The sequence below is a fragment of the Salvelinus fontinalis genome, chromosome 2 (assembly GCF_029448725.1).
Source record: "Salvelinus fontinalis isolate EN_2023a chromosome 2, ASM2944872v1, whole genome shotgun sequence".
NCBI classification, from domain to species: Eukaryota; Metazoa; Chordata; class Actinopteri; order Salmoniformes; family Salmonidae; genus Salvelinus; species Salvelinus fontinalis.
Genome location: NC_074666.1, coordinates 31,041,141 through 31,068,255, shown reverse-complemented (window position 1 = coordinate 31,068,255; position 27,115 = coordinate 31,041,141). Strand labels below are relative to the sequence as shown.

The 27,115-nt window shown below is 40.8% G+C and overlaps 1 protein-coding gene across 1 annotated transcript; it reads right to left on the bottom strand.

The window, feature by feature from the left end:
* Nucleotides 1–2,780: 2,780 nt before the first annotated feature.
* Nucleotides 2,781–24,838, bottom strand: LOC129816538 (long-chain-fatty-acid--CoA ligase 4-like). The gene is made up of 15 exons (XM_055871113.1): nt 24,735–24,838; nt 18,349–18,902; nt 17,897–18,074; nt 17,667–17,776; nt 11,511–11,649; nt 11,058–11,208; nt 10,616–10,739; nt 10,432–10,503; nt 9,041–9,180; nt 8,159–8,331; nt 6,505–6,579; nt 5,956–6,144; nt 5,610–5,724; nt 5,276–5,433; nt 2,781–5,108 (listed from the first exon to the last, which is right to left on the bottom strand). The coding sequence occupies exons 2-15, from the start codon at nt 18,697–18,699 to the stop codon at nt 4,951–4,953; spliced, it is 2,133 nt and encodes a 710-aa protein (XP_055727088.1). The 5' UTR covers nt 18,700–18,902; nt 24,735–24,838; the 3' UTR covers nt 2,781–4,950.
* Nucleotides 24,839–27,115: the final 2,277 nt, after the last annotated feature.

The window sequence follows — 27,115 nt, the reverse complement described above, 5'->3', positions numbered from 1 at the left end:
GGTACTGGTAAGTACAACACAACCAACTAATAGCATAGCACACAGCTGTCTGTGCGGGTCGCTACAATACGTTACAATTGGTATGGTTACATAAGACAGAAGGTTACTTATAGGGTGGTTGGTCGGGAACGTCTAGCAACCCGAAGGTTGCATGTTCGAATCTCATCACAGAGGAGTATAGAGTGCAGGAATGTGTCCTATAAGGAGCATTGGTGGCAACTCTGATGGCTGAATGGTAAAGAACATCTAGCCACACGAGAGCACCCTTACCTGCCGATCTATAAATGATGTCTCCGTAATCTAGTATGGGTAGGATGGTCATCTGAATCAGGGTTAGTTTGGCAGCTGGGGTGAAAGAGGAGCGATTACGATAGAGGAAACCAAGTCTAGATTTAACTTTAGCCTGCAGCTTCGATATGTGCTGAGAGAAGGACAGTGCATCGTCTAGCCATACTCCCAAGTACTTGTATGAGGTGACTACCTCAAGCTGTAAATCCTCAGCGGTAGTAATAACACCTGTGGGAAGAAGGGCCAAACCACATGACCTTTGTTTTGGATGTGTTCAGAACAAGGTTAAGGGTAGAGAAAGCTTGTTGGACACTAAGAAAGCTTTATTGTAGAGCATTTACCACAAAATCCGGGGAGGGGCCAGCTGAGTATAAGACTGTATCATCTGCATATAAATGGATGAGAGCGCTTCCTACTGCCTGAGCTATGTTGTTGATGTAAATTGAGAAGAGCGTGGGGCCTAGGATTGAGCCTTGGGGTACTCCCTTGGTGACAGACAGTGGCTGAGACAGCAGATCTTCTGATTTTATACACTGCACTCTTTGAGAGAGGTAGTTAGCAAACCAGGCCAAAGACCCCTCAGAGACACCAATACACAAAAATGGAATGGTCTACCGTATCAAAAGTTTGGGCCAAGTCAATAAAAATAGCAGCACAATATAGCTTAGAATCAAGGGCAATGGTGACATTATTGAGGACCCTTAAGGTTGCAGTGACACATCCATAACCTGAGCGGAAACCAGATTGCATACCCGAGAGAATACTATAGACATCAAGAAAGTTTTTCCCAACACTTTTGATAAACAGGTCAAAATAGAAATAGGCCTATAACAGTTAGGATCAGCTTGATCTCCATGTCCCTCTGACATGTGAGAGAATCTGCAGTTGTTGCCGAACACACACTGGCCTGATGCAAAGGACAAAAATATAAGTATTACACAGATAAATCGTAAGGGTCTTTAATTCACATGACATGTTCCTTGTATCTTTAATTGTCGTCTTTACCAGTCTTTAGAAACCTCATGCATGGTTTCTTAGTCCGTTCATCATACAGGATAGCTGCTGTATCTGTGATGAGAGAAGATGTGTCAATGTGTACATTAAAATCTACAGCCTATTACCACAAGTATGTCCGATGATAAATACAACTGCAGAGATAGGGTCACTGTCAATTCTTTTTAGAAAAGGACTTGAACTGATTTGCATTTTATAACATCCATCTGAATTTAATCACTTTTGATAAACAGGGCAAAATAGAAATAGGCCTATAACAGTTAGGATCAGCTTAATCTCCCCTTTAAATAAAGGACGAACTGTGGCTGCCTTCCAAGCAATGGGAACCTCCCCAGAAAGGAGAGAACGGTTAAAAATGTTGGAGATGGGCTTGGCAATGATAGGGGCAGCAACCTTAAAGAAGAAAGGGTCTAAACCATTTTTTTACCAATTTACACAACCTATTCTGCATTTTTGAAGTGCAAGAATTTTTTGGAATAATTTTCAAAATCAAAAAAAAATAGGGATGTATTGATTGCGTATTTCTTCACACCCTATGCCGCCACCACAATAGTGGAAAATACAAAGGGATCAACAACATTGCATTCACTTCACATTACTGGCCTGTTTGACAAAGTGAAAAGAAGGAAGCCCGTGTTTAAAAAAAATCCACTCCAAATCATCAATTCTGTTTGCAACAAGACCATTAAAAAGATTCATTCTGCCATTTCCTGGTGGCTAAAATTCTAATAGTTCAACTATTTAAGTTTGTGACAAAACAAGCAAGTATATTGAAGAGAAATATTGTACCATCTAAACTGCTGTGAAATATATTTTCCATAACCCCAAAAAATTGTGCTTGAAGCTGGTGTGCAAAAGAAAGCAGATGCAAAAACTAAACTTAAGAACGGGAAGCATAGAAATAGTGCACATAGAACAGATCTACCACTTCTTAGACTTGCTTTCAATTAAATATGTAACTTTTTGGGCGACCCAACCAAATTCCCATAAAAATATGAGTTATAGATATGGCAAAAGGTTCTACAACTTTCACTTTGTAAATGTGGAGTAGGTTGTGTAGATCTGTAGGAAAAAAACATCAAAATAGATTTAGATTTCATTTGAAGGCAGAAAATGTTGAAGACTGTTCAAGCTGTGTAGACCTTCACTAGGCACTATGTTACCTGCCATGATGCACTTTAATAAACAGCCGTGTCTGAGCGGAGCAATGCCACATTTGAGTTTGCTGTTAGCCCTACACTACCTACTGAATTTATGAGAGGCATTAGAATCACCTCATACCTTGGGCTTGGTTGAAATTCTGTCATTCTCCTTGCTTGAAAGATTTGCAAAGCTTGCCCCAAGGATAGTTAGAATGCATCTTTCTTGACAGCGCTATGAACGAATGGGGTAGATTTAAACTAGTGAACCTAATTATAAATCATTGAACAATACTTTATATTGATATTTATGACTGACAATTATTCAAGTAATAAACATTTTACAATGGGCAGAAAGCTTTAATATGTTCATATAAAAAGAATATGTACTTTCAAATGACATAACCAGAAGGTACACATTGCCCAACCCTATAACACATCGTTTCATTCACATATGAACAGATTTGAATAAATAATACAAATTAACAAAACATCAATATAAATGGAGAGAGAAGAAGGCTGCATTTACACAGGCAGCCCAATTCTGAAATTGTTTTAACTAATTGGTATTTTGATTAATCCAATCAGCTCTGAAAAAGCTCTGATGTGAAAAGATCTGATGTGATTGGTCAAAAGACCATTAGTGGAAAAAATATCACAATTGGGCTGCCATTGTAAACAGAACCTAAGTGCTTCACAATTAACATAATAAGATTAAAGGTTGGTCTCAAAATAAATACTACTGCAGTCGCATTCTTGGTGCATGGAACCCTGAGTATAAGAATAATAAAACCTTCACAAACATTTTTTTTTACCTTTCTCAATCCTATTGGAACATAGCCGTGATAGGACTCAATGGATTGGAGTGGTATCATGGCTAATATGAACAGTGTTTCATCCCAATGTGTTGGCCATTGAAGAAATTTGCAAAATCGTTAAATTGTATTATATGTGATGAATGCAATGCATCCTGGAATATTATTTTTAGCATTGATTTGCACGTTTCAGTTGTCACGACCCCATCAATTCTCTTCTACTGCATTATATGCCACGTTAAACAGCTTCCGAATGATAGAGCAAACTTGCCGATACACAGCATTTTCATTAAGGTTCCACACAAAGTTTCAAGAAGCACAATTGTGACCTTTAAACAGTTCAACAGTACAAATTCATCCAAAAAATGTAAAATGGTTCAACGTTTAACATGACCTTAATATACATATAAAATATTTTAAATATAAGTTCTTTACACATGCAACTCAATAGTATTTTCAACATCATATAATGAAAAAATTGCATTGAATTATATTGAGTATTTCATATCTGTATGTCACAAAATGTCAAATTATTTAAGAGTATAGGCTATTAAGTTGGCATATCCATAGGTCAGAAATGTAGAACTATTACAGTACATTATAAATATGACTTGAAACATTATCTAAGTCTATAAATATTGTACAGTATACAACAGAGTTGTAGGAAGAGATCAGCATGAAAAAAGAAGCCTAAAGGACTATCTTAATTTTTGCTCAAATAAAAATGATAATCCATGCTGTAACACAGCAAGTATGACATTAACCATTTACCTAGTATCTGAAAAATCTGTGACATACTTGGGTTGGGTTGTGTTACTATAACAATGTCATGAGCAGGTTCAAAACATGAAAACATAAATGATACAAGCACAGGTGACAGAAATGGACAAAGTTACACTCAGATTTGATCTATGTGCAATAGCCTAAAGGATTGTGAGGGCTCGGCAGTTGCGTGGCAGTAATGTGATCCTATGTACAGAACAAGCAAACAATTTATACAGCAGCACTGTGGGGGCTTGCTCATTAGGGAGCAGCAAAAATGTTTTCATCAATTATGTTGACCTTTTTCAAAAGGAGGCCAGAGAAGAGACGACTCAGGAGTTGAGCAAATCTCATTGAGAAAAGGCCATTATGACTCCTACCTCAATTAGACACAAAAATAGTAGTATTTACGGACATGTCATAATAAATCCCAAAGGCAAATTACAATATGCAAATACAAGACTTGGCGTTTTGGCGTTTTACACAACGCTGTGCGATCTCCAACACAAATAGCCATAACTAACCAGCTGATCCTTCTGTGCTGAACTTTATGGACTGACATTCATAATGTGACAAAAGAGATGACGTGGAAAGACAATTCTACAGTTCACAGACATAATGCTTTGAAGCAGGGTGTCAAACTCATTCCATAGAGAGCAAAGTATCTGCAGGTTTTAGATTTTTCCATTCAATTAAGACAGACAACCAGGTGAGGTGAGTTCCTTACTAATTAGTGACCTTATTTCATCAATAAAGTACAAGGGATGAGTGAAATCCCGCAGACACTCAGCCCGCCGTGGATTGAGTTTCACACGTGCGTTGAAGCATATGCACTCGCACGCAAGCATACACACACATTCAGACACGCACACACTCATTTCACTGGTGAAAGTTGTCAGGAAACCGTTCTTAGGTTAGATCAGATAGTGGCTCTACTTCCCTCCGTACATTCTCTCGATATCAGTCTGGAAGTGGTTCTTCAGCTCCTTCCTCTTCAGTTTGAATGCGTCCGTCACCAGGCCAGTCTCAGGGGTCCAGGGCTCTGGGCTCAGACGCACTTTCACTGGGATCTCAAAACGCTGCAGTTTGACTGATGGGGAGGAAAACACAATGGTTAATATAAAAGGGATAAACATGGCCTGAACAAAGCCCTCTATTGTCACACACTAAAATGATGTGTCTTATAATTCTAGGTTATTATCCATCTGGTTAATCAAGTTAACAGGATATGTGTCATAGAGTAAGTGTCAGCCTTACTTGAGGTAGCCACCTCTTTGATGGCCTTCAAGACCTCTTTCTCCATGGCCGGGTGGTTACAGATCTCCTCCCAGGCGACACTGATGCCGTTCTTATTGGCCAGAATTGTCAGCTGCTTCTGGTTCGGTACCACAAAGCTTATCACATAGTTCTGGTCACTAAAAGCAAGAGAACATTTTTTTAAAGATACATACTAGACATGAGCATGAACATTAAATATGTTTTCAGGGTGATACATGTAGAATAACCACAAATGCATGTGGTGTCAATGTAATAGCGTTCTGTCCTATGTAAAGAAGTGTATGGTATATAGTAAAGCAGACAGAAGAGATACCTGTTTGCATATGCACAAATGTTTTCAATAAGGGGGCAGTTTTTCAGAGCAGACTCCACTTTCCCCAAGGACACGTATTCTCCAGCCTGCAGTTTGACCAGGTCCTTCTTACGGTCTACATGGAACAAACAGAGCAGAGAGGGTCAGTGAGAACACTAAAGTATGTCAGCATAGTGTTGTCTACATCTTCTCCTGAGAGGTTATGGCAGGTAGCACTGTTTACATCCATTTGAATTGTTTATGACAGTATTGCCTCATGGTCATAAAGTGTTGAAGAGGTAGCTGATCAGTGCTCAGTGCACATTGGTGTTATTATTCAGGCGTTCTCCAACTCTCAGCCACTCACCCACTATCTGCAGACAGCCATCAGGGTGAATCTCCCCCACGTCCCCGGTACAGAACCACCTCTGGCCCTGCTCATCCACCCAGAAGTCATTGTTCAGGTGCTCACTCTTATAGTAACCCATGGTAACGTTGGGCCCACCAATCATGATCTCTCCACGGGGGTGGGGCTGGTCCTGGCTGGTGTATCCACCTTGGGAATATAAGAGTGAGGCATGGTCGGAGAGAATAGCTGTATAGAGTATTGTTTGGACCAGAAAAAAACTAACCACATGGAAGCTAAATTGGCCCATGAGAGCCACATGAAAATACAGTAACAACACGCAAAGGAGGCAAATTGGGCAGCTACAAAACGAGGATGTCCAAGCCATCTGTGATACACATACTATAGGTGTGTCATAATCAACATGTATTTGTCATGAGCACATGATACATGGTGTAACTGATACAATGAAATGCTTACTTGCAAGCTCTCCTCAACAGCACAGTACACTTTATCAAAAATATTCACAAATAAGTTTGTGTATGTGTGTCCATAGGTTTTATTACTTACCCTCAACCCAGTCTCGTAGTTTGACCTCACAGCAGATGAGGGGGGCTCCTACTCTCCCAGTGCTGTAGTCTGCCACTGGAGAGAGGAAACACACATTCACAAAATAAATAAAATAGTCCCATGTAGAGTTTAATATCTGATGCCAGTAGTAGGCTGCAACCCGGCCTACTAAAAACCAGTCTGGGAATATTCAAGGTTTTCTCATTAAAGAATAAGCGTCAGTGCTTACGCTCATGCACTTCTAAGGCAAAGAGCAAGATACACACGTTAGTGATGTGCGGGTTGACTCAAATATACAATTGTGTAATTCATATCGATAGAATAGGCTACATTAAGGTTTTTCTTTGGTTACTTTTTATCTGGCTTTAGACAAGGGTACAAAAGCCTAAGCTTTAGGGTCTAACATTAGCCTACACACGCCAATCACCAAATGCTTCAGGGAAGACGGGCAGAAAAAATGTACGTCGATCCACGGAGGCAAAAAGAACAATGTCAGAGTTTAATTAAAAACATTAAGGGAGGGCCAGAACTGTAATGTTTGGGAAAGATTTGGTGAAGTGGTAGAAGAGGTTGACAATAGCGGCTATGTTGTGTGATGATTGTGAAGAGCTATACAAATTAGACAGTCACAAGATGGGAACTGTAGTGTTCAGATAGGTTAAATGGAATAGTAACTGAAATCTCAACACTGACTGTAGGCTAAGTCTATAACCTCTCACATGGCCTAACATAATGCAGCGGGCCACAGATTTTCACTTTATCACATATAGTTGGGCGGTTGCGAATGTGTTATTAGCAACTGCGGGCAGGTGAATAAACAGCTAACACACTTGTCCTTCAGATTGACCGGAGACAAAAAACAGTGTGGTGGGAGAATCACAATTATAACACTGTTATATTTAGTTCATTCACTGCTTTGAGCTATGAGGAAAATCAAATGTTTGCAAACATTGATTTGTTATAAAATAATGTTATTTGTTTTTAAACTAAGAACTTGTACATTATCCTCTGCCTTGCAAGAGTGTTAAACGAAACTGAGAACCCTGTCCTGAGGTCCTCTTAAATAATATGGCCTTATAAAATCGTCCCCGGTGGTTATTTGGCATCATTTGGCCATTTATTTCACACTCGTATACTGCTGCGTAGCGTCACACAAGCATATCCTTCCACATTTACAATGCACTGAAAAATGACTGATACCTGCGTACCTATACAGCAAAGCCGATTGAAGCAAAACAGTTGTATTTAGTATAGCTGTCATTCCTTTGTCATCCACGATCCCAGTACCACAGAACGTTTCACAGGTTGGGACTTGAACAAAGACATCTATCTCTGAAAGCATGTGTGTTTAAAGACATGAAACCCTCAGGGCACCTTAACATATATAAAAGCCTGAGCAGTAGCATTTTCTCAAAGACCTTGTCTTGGCTAAAGCCAAAATTTACCATAGAATGCATAGGTATAATTTCCCCAAAAAAACACAATGGTGAAAATTCTCAAATGACAGAGCTCCCACCATTCCCTACACACTACTACTACTCTGCTAGTGAAGGAACCAAGGGTGCACTTGGTAATGATACCACTTCCAGGGTGAATATCATTAGCAAAGGACCCCAGCAGTAGTAGTCCGTGGCTGTGCCTTGCCATGACTCACCCTCTGTGATGGTACCTGCTCCGCAGGTCTCTGTGAGGCCGTAGCCCTGTCCCACAGGGCAGCAGAAGCAGATGTTCATGAATCGCTGTGTGGCGGAGGACAAGGGCGCCCCTCCTGACAGCATCATCCTGATGTTCCCTCCCAGCTGAGCCTTCACCTTCTTAAACAGCAGCCTGATGGAGCAGAGGAGAGAAATGTACGTATTACTACTTACTAGTTTATCAAGATGCCAATTGGTCCATGCTTACTGATACAGTTTCACTGTCTGATCCCTGATAAGCAGCTTGTAATGATGCAGGTTGTTGCATGTTATGATGATGTATACAGATTCTGATCCTGTCATTGTTCTCTGCCATCTCAGAACTAGGGCACATTAGACTTGCAGTGGAAGTGACACACTTGTAGCCTATTTATTAGAATCCGATAGAGTAAAATTGGCAACAAAAACTAAAAAAGTTGAGAGGTTGACTAGAGGCCAATGTCTCGGTCATGCTGATACCAAGAAATGGGGAAAGGAAACGCGTCTTGTCTGGTAGACAAGAAAATATTGTTGCCAACAAGGGGGAACCAAAACCAGTCAAAATACAAGCGTACATTTAAAATATATAGATTCCAGAGGACAAATCTATACAGCTTTGAAAAACCCATGTAGTTTGATAAGGCCTAGCTATATCTCTTACTTCCAAGTACTGTAATGGCATGTTGGAAATGTTTGTTTTTATGTACTGACATGAATCAATGTTTATGTCTTTATGCACTGACCTTGTATCAAGGATTTTATCTCTATAGATAGCCATGTGCATGTAACAGGATTGTGTACATCAGCTGGGAACATGCTGGTATGTGTATATGTGTTTGTGTCCTCACATACAATATACTCACAAGTTGCAGAGAGGGGCATCATAGCCCATTTTGATCTGTTCCAGTTTGTAGTTGTAGCCCAGTTTAAACAGTGTCCTCTGCACATAGCTCATCTCCTGCACCTTGTTCATCACATTCTTGTAGATGCGGTCCATTATTTCCTGACAGATAAGATACAATAAACAGAAAACATCAACTTCACACATCAGTTTGACGGTTTTTCTTTTTACCTTATCCATATGTCTGCTTCCACTTTCTTTACAGAGGAAATCAAAGCTGCAGGATAGTTATCAAAGAACCTCAAAGAATCAGCATCACCTGTTCGAGGATGTCCTCTAAACCTGACCTATAAAAATCTGTAAAGAAACCAGCCTTATAGTACGGATGTGGGTTTGAAATAATGTCACTATTCAAATAGTATCATACATTTTTGTCGGATATGTGGATATTTGAAATACAGCCGTTGAGGTTAAATGCGGTGGTGTGTGTAGCGAGCAGACAGAGAGAGAGAGAAAGACACCAAGGCAACTCGGCTACAGTCAAGACTAGCTAACATTTATTTGTAGCAGCCACAATGTTATTTGTCATCCCATATAACAAGACAATCTGTCTTGACTGGAGTAGCCTAGCACAATAAAAGGTGTGTATTAATTTAAACTTTCTGTTTTTTGAAAAAGATTTCTTGCTGACATGAAATAAGGTCCTTATGCTTCCAAAACCGTACCTCATGCGATGTGTGTTAATGTTCAGACCGAGCGTCAGGGCTCTTAACAAAACTCCCCCGTACAGAAGACGCCTTCGTCCAATGACTTATGTGTAATGTAATAGAGCAGAGTCATGAACAAGGGCTGGGAGAAGCCTAGAGAAGCTAGCTAAGCTAATGGAGTCCACATGCTGCACAACCCCATTCAGATAAAACAACAACAAACTACCTGTTGGTTGCTCATTGTAGCCTACACCTTCTTATTTCACTAACTTGTAATTCAGTAATTCATTCCATCTTGCATTGCATTAGTGAACTTTCACTACACGTGCTACACATTGAACCTCTTTGCCGCTTTGATTGGCCAACAAGCTACGTGAAGGCAACTGATGGGCTACAGGTCTTTTTATGGGGTGCCATCATAACTACATTGAAAGATTTGTTTTATTAAATTAATAACTTGAAATTACATGGTCTATCCTTGTATGTAACAAAGTCACATGGATATTTACATTTCATTTAGAAAAACCCTTTTCAGTGTTAGAGTCAGGTTAAAATTGGCCTATAATTTTTCGGGAGCAAAACATTACACTCACACAAGTATTAGAATACTACGTCCAATCAGATATTCAAATGCACATCCCTATTTTATAAAACACTAACAAATCAGTGATAAACAAAAAGATTAAGGAAGGATGTTCGTTCTTACCGGAACAGCTGCCATCAGAGTAGGCCTCAACACAGAGCAGTCTCCATTACTGCCTTTCTTGATTTTTGTTGACTGCAAAAGAGAAGCAATAAAAATAACATTAGATTGTTGCCCACTTTGCCTTAAAATAAAACAAATCCATAAGAAAAGATATCTCTTTATATCAAACTACTGAGTCTATTACCTGGTCAGAGAGTGTTTGTGGGGAAGAGTAGCCAATTCTGCAGCCGTAAGTCATACATGAGATCTCAGCAGTCATCTCCAGCACATGAGCTAGAGGCAGGTAGCCAATGTAGGTATCCTTCGGCCTGCACATGGGCACAAACACATCACACATTACTGTAAGCAATATGAAGATGAGAGAACATCTTCCATGTCTGTAACCATGCACAACATTATACAAAAATAAGGAAGTGGTTATGCACTTTGACAATACTGTCTAATTATCAAGTTAAGGAGGAAGATCGCATGAGTAAATAAGTTTAGGCATGGTTATCATGAGCACATTACACTGTTTGTCTGCTGTCTTTAAAACATTGCGTCCCCATGTCAGATGCAGAAACCTGACCAGCCTAGTTAAATGGTGGTTAGATACTAGAAGCCCTGTGATAGAGTGCTCTGCTCACCCCAGGCCTGGGATCCTCTCACACTGGCCCGTCATGCCAGCAATAAGATTGCTGTGGATGATCATGACTCCTTTGGGTTGTCCTGTGGAGCCGCTGGTGTACATGACCACAGCCAGGTCTGTGGGCTGGGGCCGCTGCACAGCTATACTCACTGCCAGGAGCACAGGGGGACACGTCACTTAATAATGCTTAGAAAATAAATGGTACAGTTCAGGACAGTACAAACATTCTTTACTACATTGTGGGACTAAACTAAACTGCCAGCATTTGTGCATATTATACTTCACTAGCTGCTTAGACATTTTACCATCGCTACAATGCCATCTGAGCCATATGTAAACTTACGTTTCAGAGCAAACACTGTTTGACATAACAGGGTGACTTAACAGAGTGACCCAACAGTGTGACCTGTGTGTTTTGTACATGCATAGTTTTGTTGATGTTTCCACGTACAGTTGTCAGGTTTGGATCCCAGCTCTTGTACTGCCTGCATGCTGTGGATCTGAATGCCCTCTGGGTAACCCGTCCTTCTGATGCTCTTGTTGTCCACATAGATAACGTGCTTCAGGTTATGCATTTCTGGCAAAATACTCTGTCAAAGACACAGGAAGACACATCATTGTCTAGACATGAATAATATCAGCTCTCGTGTCCTAATTGCCTTTAGGATTCATTCAAGTTTCAATGACATCAGTATTTGTTTTTCAAATCAAACTTTGTTTGTCACATGCGCTGTGTCGACTGCACTGTAGGTTAAGGGCTTGTAAGTAAGCATTTCACGGTAACGAAATGCTTACTTACAAGCCCTTAATGAATAGTGCGGTTCAAGAAGAGTTAATCAAATATTTACCAAATAAACTAAAGTAAAAAATTAAATAAAAAAACACAATAAAGAGGAAATATACAGGGGGTACCGGTACCGTGTCAGTGTGCAGGGTTACAGGTCAGTCGAGGATAATTTGTACATGTAGGTAGGGGTAAAGTCACTATGCATAGATGTGAAACAAATTCTTATTTATAATGACTGCCTACACCGGCCAAACCCGGACGACGCTGGGCCAATTGTGCACCGCCCTATGGGACTCCCAATCACTGCCGGTTGTGATACAGTCCAGATTCAAACCAGGGTGTCTGTAGTGATGCCTCTAACACTGAGATGCAGTGCCTTAGACTGCTGTGCCTCTCTGGAGCCCAAATAAAAAACAGCGAGTAGCAGCAGTGTAACAAATAAATGGGGGGGTGTCAGTGTAAATAGTCTGGTGGCCATTTGATTAATTGTTCAGCAGTCTTATGGCTTGGGGGTAGAAGCTGTTAAGGAGCCTTTTGGTCCTAGACTAGGCATTCCGGTACCGCTTGCCGTGCGATAGCAGGGAAAACAGCCTATGACTTGGGTGACTGGAGTCTCTGACAATTTTCTGGGCTTTCCTCTGACACCGCCTATTATATATGTCCTGAATGGCAGGAAGCTTGGCCACAGTGATGTACTGGGCCGTACACACTACCCTCAGTAGCGCCTTACGGTCAGATGCCGAGCAGTTGCCATACCAGGCAGTGATGCAACCGGTCAGGATGCTCAAAATGGTGCAGCTGTAGAACTTTTTGACGATCTGGGTACCCATGCCAAATCGTTTCTGTCTCCTGAGGTGCCCTCTTCATGACTGTCTTGGTGTATTTGGACCATGATAGTTTGTTGGTGATGTGGACACCAAGGAACTTGAAACTCTCGACCCGCTCCACTACAGCCCCGTCGATGTTAATGGGGGCCTGTTCGGCCCGCCTTTTCCTGTAGTCCACGATCAGCTCCTTTGTCTTCCTCACATTGAGGGAGAGGTTGTTGTCTTGGCGCCACACTGCCAGGTCTCTGACCACCTCCCTATAGGCTGTCGTCAGCAAACTTAATGATGGTGTTGGAGTCGTGTTTGGCAACGGAGTCGTGGGTGAACAGGGAGTACAGGAGGGGACTAAGTACACACTCCATTGTTGAGGACCAGAGTGGCAGACGTGATGTTGCCTAACCTTACCACCTGGGGGTGGCCTGTCAGGAAGTCCGGGATCCAGTTGCAGAGGGAGGTGTTTAATCCCAGGATCCTTAGCTTTGTGATGAGCTTCGTGGGCACTATGATGTTGAACGCTGAGCTGTAGTCAATGAACAGCATTCTCTTGCCCTCCAGGACATCTACACCATCCGATGTCACAGGAAGGCCAAAAAGATCATCAAGGACATCAACCACCCGAGCCACTGCCTGTTCACCCCGCTATCATCCAAAAGGCGAGGTCAGTACAGGTGCATCAAAGCTGGGACCGAGAGACTGAAAAACAGCTTCTATCTCAAGGCCATCAGACTGTTAAACTGCCATCACTAACATTGAGTGGCCGCTGCCAACATACTGACTCAAATCTCTAGCCACTTTAATAATTAAAGTGTTTAAGTCCCGTGTAGCTCAGTTGGTAGAGCATGGCGCTTGCAACGCCAGGATTGTGGGTTCGATTCCCACGGGGGGCCAGTACAAAAAAAAGTATGAATGTATGTACTTGTAAGTCGCTCTGGATAAGAGCGTCTGCTAAATGACTTAAATGTTAAAAAATGTTAAATGTTAATAATTACAAATTGGATGTAATAAATGTATCACTAGTCACTTTAAACAATGCCCCTTTATATAATGTTACATACCCTACATTACTCATCTCATATGTACAGTGGAGAGAACAAGTATTTGATACACTGCCGATTTTGCAGGTTTTCCTACTTACAAAGCATGTAGAGGTCTGTAATTTGTATCAGGTACAAACCAACTGTGAGAGACGGAATGCAAATTAATTACTTAAAAATCCTACAATGTTATTTTCTGGATTTTTGTTTTAGATTCCGTCTCTCACAGTTGAAGTGTACCTATGATAAAAATTACAGACCTCTACATGCTTTGTAAGTAGGAAAACCTGCAAAATCGGCAGTGTATCCAATACTTGTTCTCCCCACTGTATATACTGCACTCTATACCATCTACTGCATCTTGCCTATCGCTACACCCGCATTAACATCTGCTAACCATGTGTATGTGACCATTACATTTTTATTTGATTTGACATAGGTGTTCCTTTTGTCCAGGTGGGAAAGGGCAGTGTGGAGTACGATTGAGATTGCGTCATCTGTGGATCTGTTGGGGCGGTATGCGAATTGGAGTGGCTCTAGGGTATTCGGGAGGGTGCTGTTGATGTGAGCCATGAACAGCCTTTCAAAGCACTTCATGGCTACCGACGTGAGTGCTTCGGGGCGGTAATCATTTAGGCAGGTTACCTTCTCTTCCTTGGGCACAGGGACTATTATGGTCTGCTTGAAACATGTAGGTATTACAGACTCAGTCAGGGAGAGGTTGAAAATGTCAGTGAAGACACTTGCCAGTTGGTCCGCGCATGCTTTGAGTACAGGTCCTGTTTAAAGGTCTTGCTCTCATCGGCTACCGAGAGCGTTATCACACAGTAGTCCAGAACAGCTGGTGCTCTCGTGCATGCTTCAGTGTTGCTTGCCTCGAAGCGAGCATAAAAAGGCATTTAGCTAGTCTGGTAGGCTCGCGTCACTGGGCAGCTTGCTTCTGGGTTTCAATTCGTAGTCCGTAATAGTTTTCGAGCCCTGCCACATCCAATGAGCGTGAGAACAGGTGTAGTAGGATTCAATCTTAATCCTGTATTGACACTTTGCTTGTTTGATGGTTCGTCTGAGGGCATAGCGGGATTTCTTATAAGTGTCCGGATTAGTGTCCTGCTCCTTTAGCTCGATGTGGATGTTGCCTGTAATCCATGGCTTCTGGTTGGGATATGTACGTACGGTCACTGTGGGGACGAGGTCATCAATGCAGTTATTGATGAAGCTGGTGACTGAGGTGGTATACCCCTCAATGCCATTGGATGAATCCCGGAACATATTCCAGTCTGTGCTAGCAAAACAGTCCTATAGCGTAGCATCCGCGTCATCTGACCACTTCCGTATTGAGCGAGTCACTGATACTTCCTGCTTTAATTTTTGCTTTTAAGCAGGAATCAGGAGGATAGAATTATGGTCAGATTTGCCAAATGGAGGGCAGGAGAGAGCTTTGTATGCATCTCTGTGTGTGGAGTAAAGGTGGTCTAGAGTTTTTTCCCCTCTGGGTTTCACATGACATGCTGGTAGAAATTAGGTAAAACGGATTTAAGTTTTCCTGCATTAAAGTCCCCGACCACTAGGAGCGCCACTTCTGAATGAGCATTTTCTTGTTTGCTTATGGCCTTATAGAGTTGGTTGAGTGCGGTCTTAGGTTTGTGGTGGTAAATAGACAGCTACGAATAATATAGATGACAACTCTCTTGGTAGATAGTGTGGTCTACAGCTTATCGTAAGGTACCGTAATTGCTGGACTATTAAGCGCACCTGAATATAAGCCGCACCCACTGAATTTAAAAAATATATGTATTTTGTACATAAATAAGCCGCACATGTCTATAAGCCGCAGGTGCCTACCGGTACATTGAAACAAATGAACTTTACATAGCCTTTAAAGGAAACACGGCTTGTAACAAAAATAAATAGGCTTTTTAAACGAAACACGGCTTGTAACAAAAATAAATAGGCTTTAACGAAACACGGCTTGTAACAAATTTTTTAAAATACCAGTAAACAGTAGCCTACCAAGAAAGTCATTGGTCACCATCTTCCTCCTGTGCACTGAAACCACTGAAGTCATCTCCTTTGGTGTCGGAGTTGAATAGCCTCAGAATTGCTTCATCCGATGTTGGATCGTTTTCATTGTCGCTCTCGTCACTTTCATCCGGAGGCAAATTCCCCGCTGAGCTCATGCTGCCCTCTGCAATACGCAGCAGTCCAGCCTTTCGAAATCCGTTGATGATAGTGGATTTTTTTATTTTTTTTGACAATGCTCCACGCTGTCAGGACCCACTGGCAGACTTGACCATAAGTTGCTCTTCGCATGCGGCCCGTTTTAGTGAAGGATTTCTCCCCACTTGTCATCCAAGCCTCATTTTCTAGTTCGGGCCATCTGCTTTTCTTTCCTCTGAAAGCTTTTGTTGTCTTTTTGCACTGAGTCAGTTTCTCACGCTGCTGTTTCCAACGTCTTATCATCGACTCATTAAGGCCAAGCTCCCGTGCAGCAGCTCTATTTCCTTTTCCAACAGCCAGATCGATCGCCTTCAAATTGAAAGCTGCATCATATGCATTTCTGTAACGGTCGGCGTAATCCTCCTCCTCGGACGAGGAGGAGAGGCGAGAAGGATCAGACCAATATGCGGAGTGGTTTGTGTCCATGATTATTTATTAACCAAATAAACGGAACACAAGCGAAACAAAATGACAAAAGAGAAACGACCCGAATACAGACACGAGATACAACACGAGATACAAAAAGTATGATTCTCAATCAGGGACAACGATTTACAGCTGCCTCTGATTGAGAATCATACCCGGCCAAACACAAACAACCCGACATAGAAAAATAACACATGGACAACCCACCCCAACTCACGCCCTGACCAACCAAATAAATACAAGAAAAATGAAAAACAGGTCAGGAACGTGACAATTTCTCCGTGTCTTTGCCATGATGAGGGTGACAAAATGACTACAGTAATCAGAATTATGGGAAGTTTGAGCGTGCTCGATTTACTTCACATTATGTGACGGTGCTCAGTTTTTTGGCGGCATGAATCTTGTGAAAGCGGGAAAAATCCATAAATTAGCCGCGTCATTGTATAAACCGCAAGGTTCAAAACGTGGGAAAAAGTAGCGGCTTATAGTCCGGAAATTACGGTACTCTACCTCAGGCGAGCAATACCTCGAGACTTCTTTAATATTAGACATCGCGCACCAGCTGTTATTAACAAACACACACACACCCCCACCCTTCGTCTCACCAGACGTAGCTTCACTGTTCTGTCGGTGGATGGAAAATCCCGTCAGCTTTATTTTATCCATGTCGTCGTTCAGCCACGACTCGGTGAAACATAAGATATTACAGTTAATGTCCCGTTGGTAGGATAATCTTAATCGTAGGTCATCGATTTTATTTTCCAATGATTGCACGTTGGCCAATAGAACGGATGGCAGTGAAGGTTTACTCGCTCGCCTACGAATTCTCAGAAGGCAACCTGACCTCCCCCTTTTCTCCATATTTTCTTCACGCAAATGACAGGGATTTGGGCCCGTTCCCGAGAAAGCAGTATATCCTTCGTGTCGGACTCGTTAAAGAAAAAAGCTTATTCCAGTTCGAGGTGTGTAATCGCTGTTCTGATATCCAGAAGTTATTTTAAGTCATAAGAGACAGTAGCAGCAATATTATGTAAAAAATAAGTTACAAACGACGCAAAAAAACGAACAAAATAGCACAGTTGGTTAGGAGCACATAAAACGTCAGCCATCTTCTCCGGCGCCATTTTCAGTAATGACACCTTAGTTCACACACAAACACCCCATGGCTAATTTTAAATTCCTCCTTGATCTACAGAGGTGATTGTACACATCCTGTCTAAAAAGATAGCTCTCTTTCCCACAGATAGAGGATATGAGAACAGCAGTGTGTAGTTCGGCTAGAATCTGAACCATGCATTTCCCCTGATGACTCCTACCTTGAGTTTAGTCTCCAGTAGCTCTGTGCTGGTGATCAGGTGAGTGGCCCCACACTCATTCAGGCCATAGGCCACTGCCTCCTCCCCCAGGGTGGCATACAGAGTGACCACTGCAACACAACCAAACATGTTGTTCACATGCACACACACAACACAATGTTTTCACAAATATTGCTGTCCTAACAGGAAATATCTTTATAATGCAAACTAGTGGAACTTTATGTGCCTACATGGAAAGTTGCGTCTGAAGCAGGCCTGTGCAGTGATCATCCACTCTGCCCGTGTCTCACAGAAGATGGCGATGGTACTCTTGGGCTGCTGGCCCAGGGCTGCCAGTCCACTACCTAGATGACTGATGATCTGGTCCACCTCGTCATAGGACAGCCACCTGTACTCCCCCAGGATCAGCTGCAGCAGAGGAGAGAGAACAGAAACAGTCCATTAGGGTTGGTTCTACTAAGGGCCTTCAGTTCACAGGGGTAAATATACCACTGGAGAGTCAAGTCATATATTTATGACATTTGATTTAATAACTCTACAAGAAGGGACTTAATCTAGGAATGTTAGATGTTATATGAAGTTACACAAACTTGCTTCAGGTTGCATAACTTTTCTAACTTATTTGGCAGAACCTTGACTGCAATAATTGGTTCCTGGTGAGATGTGTGTGTGATCACTCTACCTTCTTAAAGATCTTGCCGCTGGGTTGCATCTCGTTCTCCTCATTTAGGACCTCCCTGGTGCCCAGGCAGTCTGCGTTGCCGAAGCGCTGCACTGCATGCTCAAACAGCTTGTCTAGAGTGTCCTTTCCCTCAAAGTCCTCCCGGGCCAGGTTGTCAAAGTTCTCCACACAACGATAGGGGCCCTCTGCTTTGCCTGTGGTGGACTTGGCTTTCTCTCTCTTTGCCATGGTTTTCTTCTTCCCAGCATCAGTGAGGAAATACCATGGGATAAACGTGATGAGCGTGTACAGCCACATCAACAGGTACACAGGCGAGAACACTATGTAATGCATGTCTACTTTGAACCTCATGGTTGAAGGTGAGGCAGAAGTGGAGAGAAAAAGAGACTTGAGGGAGAAGCGTCTGCTTCAGGGAGAGTTCAGAATGCTCAGCTCTCAGGTCATGGAAAGGTTGCCAAAGCAGGTGGCGGTAATTACAGATTGGACAGGTAGCAGCACATGCACCCAGACGGTTCAATGGAAAGGCTTGACACAAGAGGTCTGTGATGCTAACTCTATAGCAGGGTGATTGGTCCAGAATTGTTGAGCACAGGGGAAGAAGAAAATACATGGAGAAAGAGAAGTATGTTAGTCATATTGTAATCTTTTGTAATCTTTTGTGCGCGTAAACCGAAGAATCTGTCGCGGCGGGATGGAATGCGTAGGATAACGAGCAACAGTAGTTCCAGTGTTCGGGTTTTCTTCACTGACTATTTGGATGTATCATGATTGGGAGAAGCTGAATAAACACAGGTGAACTACTCATTTCTAACACATATAGACCCAGAACTTAACCAAGAGTAGTCATATTGAAGGAATAGCTAGGAGCTAGTCAGTAGCCACAAGCATGCACTGTGCATAATACAACATCTAATTTATAGACTAGCCAAAAGTAATGACTTTATTCATTTTCAAGAAGGCTTCTTGTATGCATTTCATGTCAAAGCATACATTGCAACACACCGAACCTAGGTGTTTTATTATTTGGGGGGGGGGTCAAACAAGAAGCAGCTAAGGTATTTAACACATACCTTACCACCGGTAAATATTGCTGCACAAAATAGCTGAGTTTCACTGGAGCACTACACTGACCGCTGCAGCTGTACACAAACATCTAGACCCATGTCTGGTCAACATCACTTCAGTTCAGATTTGACAACCTTTTATCTTATCTATAATTGATGCTTGCAGTGTGCAATCATTTCCTAGAACTGAAAGAATGTTAGGTCTGTGTTTAAAAAATCTGAAAGAGTATCTGTATGTATTTATGCCAATTGATGGTGCCTTGGTTAAGACAGAAACATTTATAAGGTAGAATAATTCGAATGAGCAACACAAGTTGTTAATAAATAGCTCAGTAGGTCTACCCTAGGAAAATACCCCTTGAGAATGTTATAAATAAAGAGACTGAAATACAAAGACTGCAGAGCAGAGTTCAGCAGAGTGGTTATGAAGCCAAAGAGGTGAGGTTAGATTAGGTTAGATGACAGAGACAGCATACATGAAATCTTACTTAACCTTTTACAGGTAATTAAAAATTAAAAAAAACATTTAAGTAGTCATTTACTGTCTTATTTTGTTACTTGGCTTTTACTTTCTTACTATTGCCACATTTCTGGTGCCACTTGGCAACCGTTTCGACATACGTCTACATTCTAACCTCGATCACTGTCATGGCATATGTGCATCACCCAGTCTTTTCCCACGAAAAAGGCAAACCCAAATGACTTCACTGAAAACTATTCAGGAGTCATGACATCACTGAAAACGACTTCCTTGTGCAAACCAGAGACATTTCCATGTAAGTCAAAGAACACATTATTTCTTTGCGCAAGATTCTCCAAGGTGGCAACTGGCAAGAGGGCAATTCCATGGTAACAGAGTGATGCAGACTCTGTTTTTTTCACTTTAAAATGTATGTCAAACAAAAACCAATGATTACAAAGTTAAACAAACTAACCAACTGTATGCACAAGGACTTTATGCACACATTTACTTGAAGAACAGTGCAGATGTGGTAGGTAGCCTAGTGGTTAGAGCGTTGGACTAGTAACCGAAAGGTTGCAAGATCGAATCCCGAGCTGACAAGGTAAAAATCTATGGTTCTGCCCCTGAACAAGGCAGTTAACCCACTGCTCCTAGGCTGTCATTGAAAATAAGAATTTGTTCTTAACTGACTTGCTCAGTAAAATATAAGATGCAAAGTTTGGTAACTAACACTAACCAGCACACTGGAAAGGGTAAAAAGGGCACCAAAGTTTAATCTGGACTTCATCCAAGCCTAAACAAAAATCCCATTCCACTATCCAGTAAAACATTGACAAAACCATATCAAATCACTTATAATACAATGTAGTCTAATGGAGGGCATCTTGACATCAGAGATAAGGGGAACATTTCAGGTCAACTCAAACTGTAATAAAAGTGCCCAAAACATCAGACCTACATTCCATTAAAAATGTTATCTAATTGATCTTGCTGCGGATACTATAACGAGCAGCTGAGCATGTCTAGACAGGATCATTACTTGTAAAATGACAGAAAGGCCACGTCATGCTTGAATCATGATCTGCTATGACCCTGATGGTGAATGCTTGTGTGACTTGACATCCCTCCAGACAGTAATGAAGGCTCAAGTGCTTTAGCACACAGGATGCTGCCTGTGAGTGGCTTATACTGCTCATGTGCCACTGATCTGGCCTAATCCCATTTACTGCCCAGGCATCACAACCCCAAAATGAATCAGCCAGGACAAATTCAAATTCCTCCTTCCATCAGTATATCTTCCTTAGCGTGAAGAAATTATCTACATTCTAAATATATTATATTTCTACATTTGATATGATGCCCCCACCAAAAAATCTTCCAACCGCTTTCGTTGCTCTTAATTGAAATGATATCCGTTATCAGGTATATCAGCTCTTTAAACAAAATCATAATTTTCAGAGAGCCTAAAACATTAGTCAGAGGAATGACTGTTTACCCCTGAAAAGAGAGGTAATTCAGAGATGGTCTGAATGGCTTTAGAAAATGAACACATGCACACACTTCTGAAAAACGCTATACCAGTGATGAGCAGATCGAAACAGTGCAAACCTCTCGGTAGAATGAACAAGAGAAGAAATTGGTTACCTTACCTACTGTTCTGAGGTACGCTAACAAAACACACTTCTTCCTCTTTCCTTGAACAAAAAGCTTGGTCCAGATATTGTTTATTCTTCACAAGATGTTTATTCTTCACTCCCTGTCTAAGGTTTTTCGTTAACTCAGCTACACTCACAAAGAGCTAACATACATTCTCCTGCTTCCACCCACAACTGCTCTCATCCAATAGGAGAGTGTATTGGACAGGAAGTGATACGGTTCCTCTCTACAGTATTCATCTCAACGTACTCAGGGCTGACTGTGACTAACCCTTTTTGCATTATATTTCCAGAGACCACATCTATTAAAACTGTTACGCAAACACAGCTGGTTGCTCATAGTGATACACATTACATAGACTGACACTGACTGACACAACATTGTGTTCACAGATTCAGTTTAATCTATTCCAAGAAATGAGGAGACAGACATGTTTATCCAAGCCACATGATTATTTTTCTTGATGTGCTCTAACGCTTTCAAATCAGCAACAGTGAAATCCTTTCAGCTGTTTCAAGAAAAACATGTCCACTGCCTCATCATCAGACAGGATACTACTACCCACGTAGAAGCATGTCATAGCATGAGGTCAATGACCTTTAACACAATGAAGAATACTGTGTTATGCATGAAATGTGGGATCAAGACTAATGGCAAGGTTGTATTGTTAGATAGAATATTCAATGCTACTGCTGTGTCTATAAAACAGATGGCAGAAAAAGAACAACACAAACCTGTACTGTACCTCAAGCCTTGAAACAAGCCTACACTGTACATCAAACTCCTCATCTGTACAAATTGTAACACAAGAACCGTATCAATACAAAACAGGGTGATGACTGACTTGAAGTGTGTTCACCAGACCTTGGCATTAGTTTTCTATCCTGTTATCAGGACTGGTATTGAACATTCTTGGTAAAAAAAATGTTTTTTAATGTATAACCCATATATAATATGACCCATACATGCATAACCCATATATAATATAAACCATACATGTACAACCCATATATAATATAATCCGCACATGTATAACCCATATATAAGCAAGGGATAAACTCTGACATTACCTTGAAAATAATGGACAACGTGCCACTTTGCGGAGTTAATTTTTCTTAGGTAATGTTTTTAGTTTTTATTTAACTAGTCAAGTCAGTTAAGAACAAATTCTTATTTACAATGACGGAGGTGGGTTAACTGCCTTGTTCAGGAGCAGAACTACAGATGTTTACCTTGTCAGCTCGGGGATTCGATCTAGCAACCTTTCGGTTACTGGCCCAATGCTCTAACTACTAGGCTACCTGCCACCCCATGTACAGAATGTACAGAACGGAGGTGTTTATCCCGCTTATACCACAGTTGCCAAAGAAAACAATACTAAAGCAAACATTTACCAAAAGTGTTCGTTGATATTTTCATTTTTCGAAGCAAATTCATACTTTCTCATATTTTTGGTTGCTAGAGACGCGACACAGTCGTTCGTTAGATTAGTTCGATATTTATGGACGTGACTGCAGTTGTTCGTTCTTTATGTTTCATGGCGACGTGCTTATGCCTTGCGAGCTAGCTAGCCAACGTTTCCAACTGACCCAATACCTTTTCTAACTGTCCCATTATCTGGTTTTAGAAACTGGGTGGTTCGAGCCCTGAATGCTGATCGGCTGACAGCCGTGGTATATCAGAACGTATACCACAGGGATGACAAAAACATGTATTTTTACTGTTCTAATGACGTTGGTAACCCGTTTATAATAGCAATAAGGCACCTCAGGGGTTTGTGGTATTCACCAATATGCTCCACGTTACGTCGTGGCTAAGAACAGCCCTTAGCCATGGTTTATTAGCCATATACCACACCCCCTCAGGCCTTTTTGCTTAATTATACCATGGCATTGTTGAATAGTCATTTCTGATTGGCTTGAAGGGCATTCTAGAGCATGCATTATTTCTCTATAACCCACAGTATATTTGCACGGTAGAATTCAATGGATATAGTTCTTACATGTTCTATGTTTGAGCTGCTTCTGAAACAAAAGTCGAATGGAAAACATTATTGGCATTGTTGAATTAGATTTTTATAATAGCAAGCTAGGACCGATGGTTTGGTTAGCTAAAACTACCAAGTCTGTTTGCTTGGTTACCAAGGCGACTACTGTCACTATCTAGTAAACTTGCTAGCTACTTCAGTGGATGTTGCACACATCTCTACCAGCAAATGAACCCATTTCTAGCGGTAAATGTGTTCAATTATAGCAATAGTATAAAAGTGATAATCAACTCGGGGCTCTATGCTTTCTCTGGAAAAAAAAATGCTAATCCCTGGAATGTTAGTTCCACTCTGCTAGCGTGATATGGAACACATATTCTACGTCGTTCATTATTTTCCAGAGAACGCATAGCCCCTCGATTATCCCTTACTTAATGTCTATTCTAGAATGCCATTCTAGCCAATCAGAAACGAGTATTCACCAACGTTTTAGTATAAACCTGTAATATAACCCACATGGCTATCAAATCGTTTGCTCAAACATTCATTCGTTTTTTACAATTAGGCAATGTTACATGCCTTTTAGTTTACGGACATCAAATTAATAAATCAAATAAAGGTCCAGTGAGCGAGACCATGTCGTTGTCTGACCAAAAGTAACCTCTGCACCTGTCAACTCCGTTGACATAGCTTCAAGAAAAAACATAATAGTCGTGCTATTTCTCCCAACAAATGTAAGGCTGTTCACATATCTAAAAAGAATCCGGTATATCAAAATTAAGACTTTTTTGTAGCTAGCTTCGTGGTATCATTATGAAAATTAGAGGGACAACGAGGAATATAATTTGGTGACTGGCGTTCCGCAAATGTTCTGTAATGTGATGTTTGAAAACAGAGACCCACCGTGGAATACACCCATTATGCGCTTTAAGTATTTGATATTAATAGGCGCTGTTGGTTATTAAAATTAAAAACGACGTGTAGCCTAGCTTGTAGGCTTGTAGCCTGGCCAGATCATAAACAAAGACAGAAATTAAGTTGGCATTGCTAACGTTAGCTGTTTTTTACTACTTCAGTACACTGGATATTAAGAATATTCAATATTGACACATTTTTGTAAATAAGATAGCTATGATGATAACATATATTATCTGACAGTTTACTTAGCCATTTCCCTAGCTAGCTTGTATGCTAGCTATAGTCAATCTAATCTTACCTCAAAAACCGAGAAGTGAGAGAGACATTCCCAGAAGGATGAATGACCGAAAGTAACCTGCAACAGAGAGGCGACAACCCGGAAACTTTACGTCATATGAGTCCATCTCTCATAGCCAATGAGAATGGTCTGAAGACCATGTTAATTTGATGCAACAGTTTCATTGAAAAATTGAAAAAAATATATTGTCACACTTTATACGAATATCAACCAGTTATAAGTAATTAATCTCATCTGACTGTAGGTTACCCTTGTGAATTATGTGGATCATAATTTAATACATGATCCCTATAGACTAGGCAACACATCATTGTACTGTATGAAAAATAGATGCGAGTTAAATCCCCAACCAGTGAAAACACTGGTAATGGAGGCTATTTCTCTCCTTTAAATGTTCAACATAGCAAAAATAACAAAGAGCTGCTTGTATGATTCATCTCCCACATTCTTTGAAAACAGCCAAAATGTGTGTCTAAATTGCTTTAAGAAATATGAAATACAGTCAGAAGATTGGAGTTGCACCAGTATAGTGCATGACCTGCAGAATTTGGGTGAGAAATGGTGATAGGAACATTACATGTGGTGCTAAGATAATGGTCAAAATAAATTGTATACATTCTGGGCAATTACAGTGCCTTCAGTGCCTCGACTTTTTCCACCTTTTGTTGTGTACAAATTAGGATTACATCCTTTTTATTTTTTCATCTACACCAAAGTACTCTAATATCAAAGTGGAAGAACGATTAAATAAAAAATAGATTAATGAAAAATAAAACAATATATGTTGATTAGATAAGTATTCAAACCCCTGAGTCAATACATGTTAGAATCACTTTTGGCAGCGATTACAGCTGTGAGTCTTTTTGGACAAGTCTCTAAGAGCTTTGCACACCTGGATTGTACAATTTCAAATCAAATCAAATGTTATTTGTCACATTCGCCGAATACAACAAGTGTAGGTAGACCTTACCGTGAAATGCTTACTTACAAGCCCTTAACCAACAATGCAGTTCAAGAAATAGAGGTAAGAAAATATTTACTAAATATACTGAAGTAAAAAATAAACTAAAAAGTAACACAAATAACAATAACGAGGCTATATACAAGGGGTACCGGTAATGAGTCGATGTGTGTTGGTACAGGTTAGTCGAGGTAATATGTACATGTAGGTATGGGTAAAGTGACTATGCATAGATAATAAACAGTGAATAGCAACAGTGTATAAACAAAGGGGTGGGGGGAGTCAATGTAAATAGTCCGGGTGGCCATTTGATTAATAGTTCAGCAGTCGTATGGCTTGGGGGTAGAAGCTGTTAAGGAGCCTTTTGGACCTACTGTAGACTTGGCGCTCCGGTAACACTTGCGGTACGGTAGCAGAGAGAACTGTATGATTTGGGTGACTGGAGTCTTTGATAATATATTCCATTATTCCTTTTTAAACTCGTCAAGCTCTGTCGCCTTGCAAAGAAGGGCACCTATTGGTAGATGACATTGAATATCCCTCGGCGCTCTTCATATATTGAAGTATGGTGGTGGCTGCATTTTATGGATATGCTCGTCATCGGCAAAGATTAGGGGGGGGGTTTTTAGATAAAAAGAAACGGAAAAGAGCTAAACACAGGCAAAATCCTAGAGGAAAATCTGGTTCAGTCTGCTTTCCAACCGACACAGGGAGACAAATTCACCTTTCACCAGGACAATAATCCAATACTCAAGGCCAAATATACACAAGAGTTGCTTACCAAGACGACATTGAATGTTCCTGAGTGGCATAGTTTCAGCTTTGACTTACATCGACATGAAAATCTATGACAAGACATAAAAATGTCTGTCTAGCAATGATCAACAACCAACTTGACAGAGAAAACCTCCCTGGTCTTTGTGGTTGAATCTGTCTTTGAAATTCACTGCTCGACTGATGGATTTTTTTTTGTTAAGGGGTGGATCAGTTTAGTATTGCGGAAAGATTGTTGCTTCCATCAATGTAATTGTCTGCATCATTTCCAATCCTCCATATCTTTTGGGGGGGGGTAAATATATATATCCATATACATACACATACACATATGCATACATATACACATATATACATACACATACCTATATAGACAAACATATATATATTTTTTAATATACCTTTATTATTCCCCTTAAACCCTACCACCCTTCCGCCAATTGGAGTAAACGAATAAACAATAACACTTAGGCTTCTACCTTCAGTTTATACATCTTATACAGATTTTACAGAAACAATCTATTTTACAATAGTTATATTTTGTTTGTTTTTAGTCCTTCCTCTATTTCTGATGTCCATCCAGTTTGATTTATATTTGTAACTGTGTTATTTCACAAAATGTCTGAACCTATATACATTTTACAGA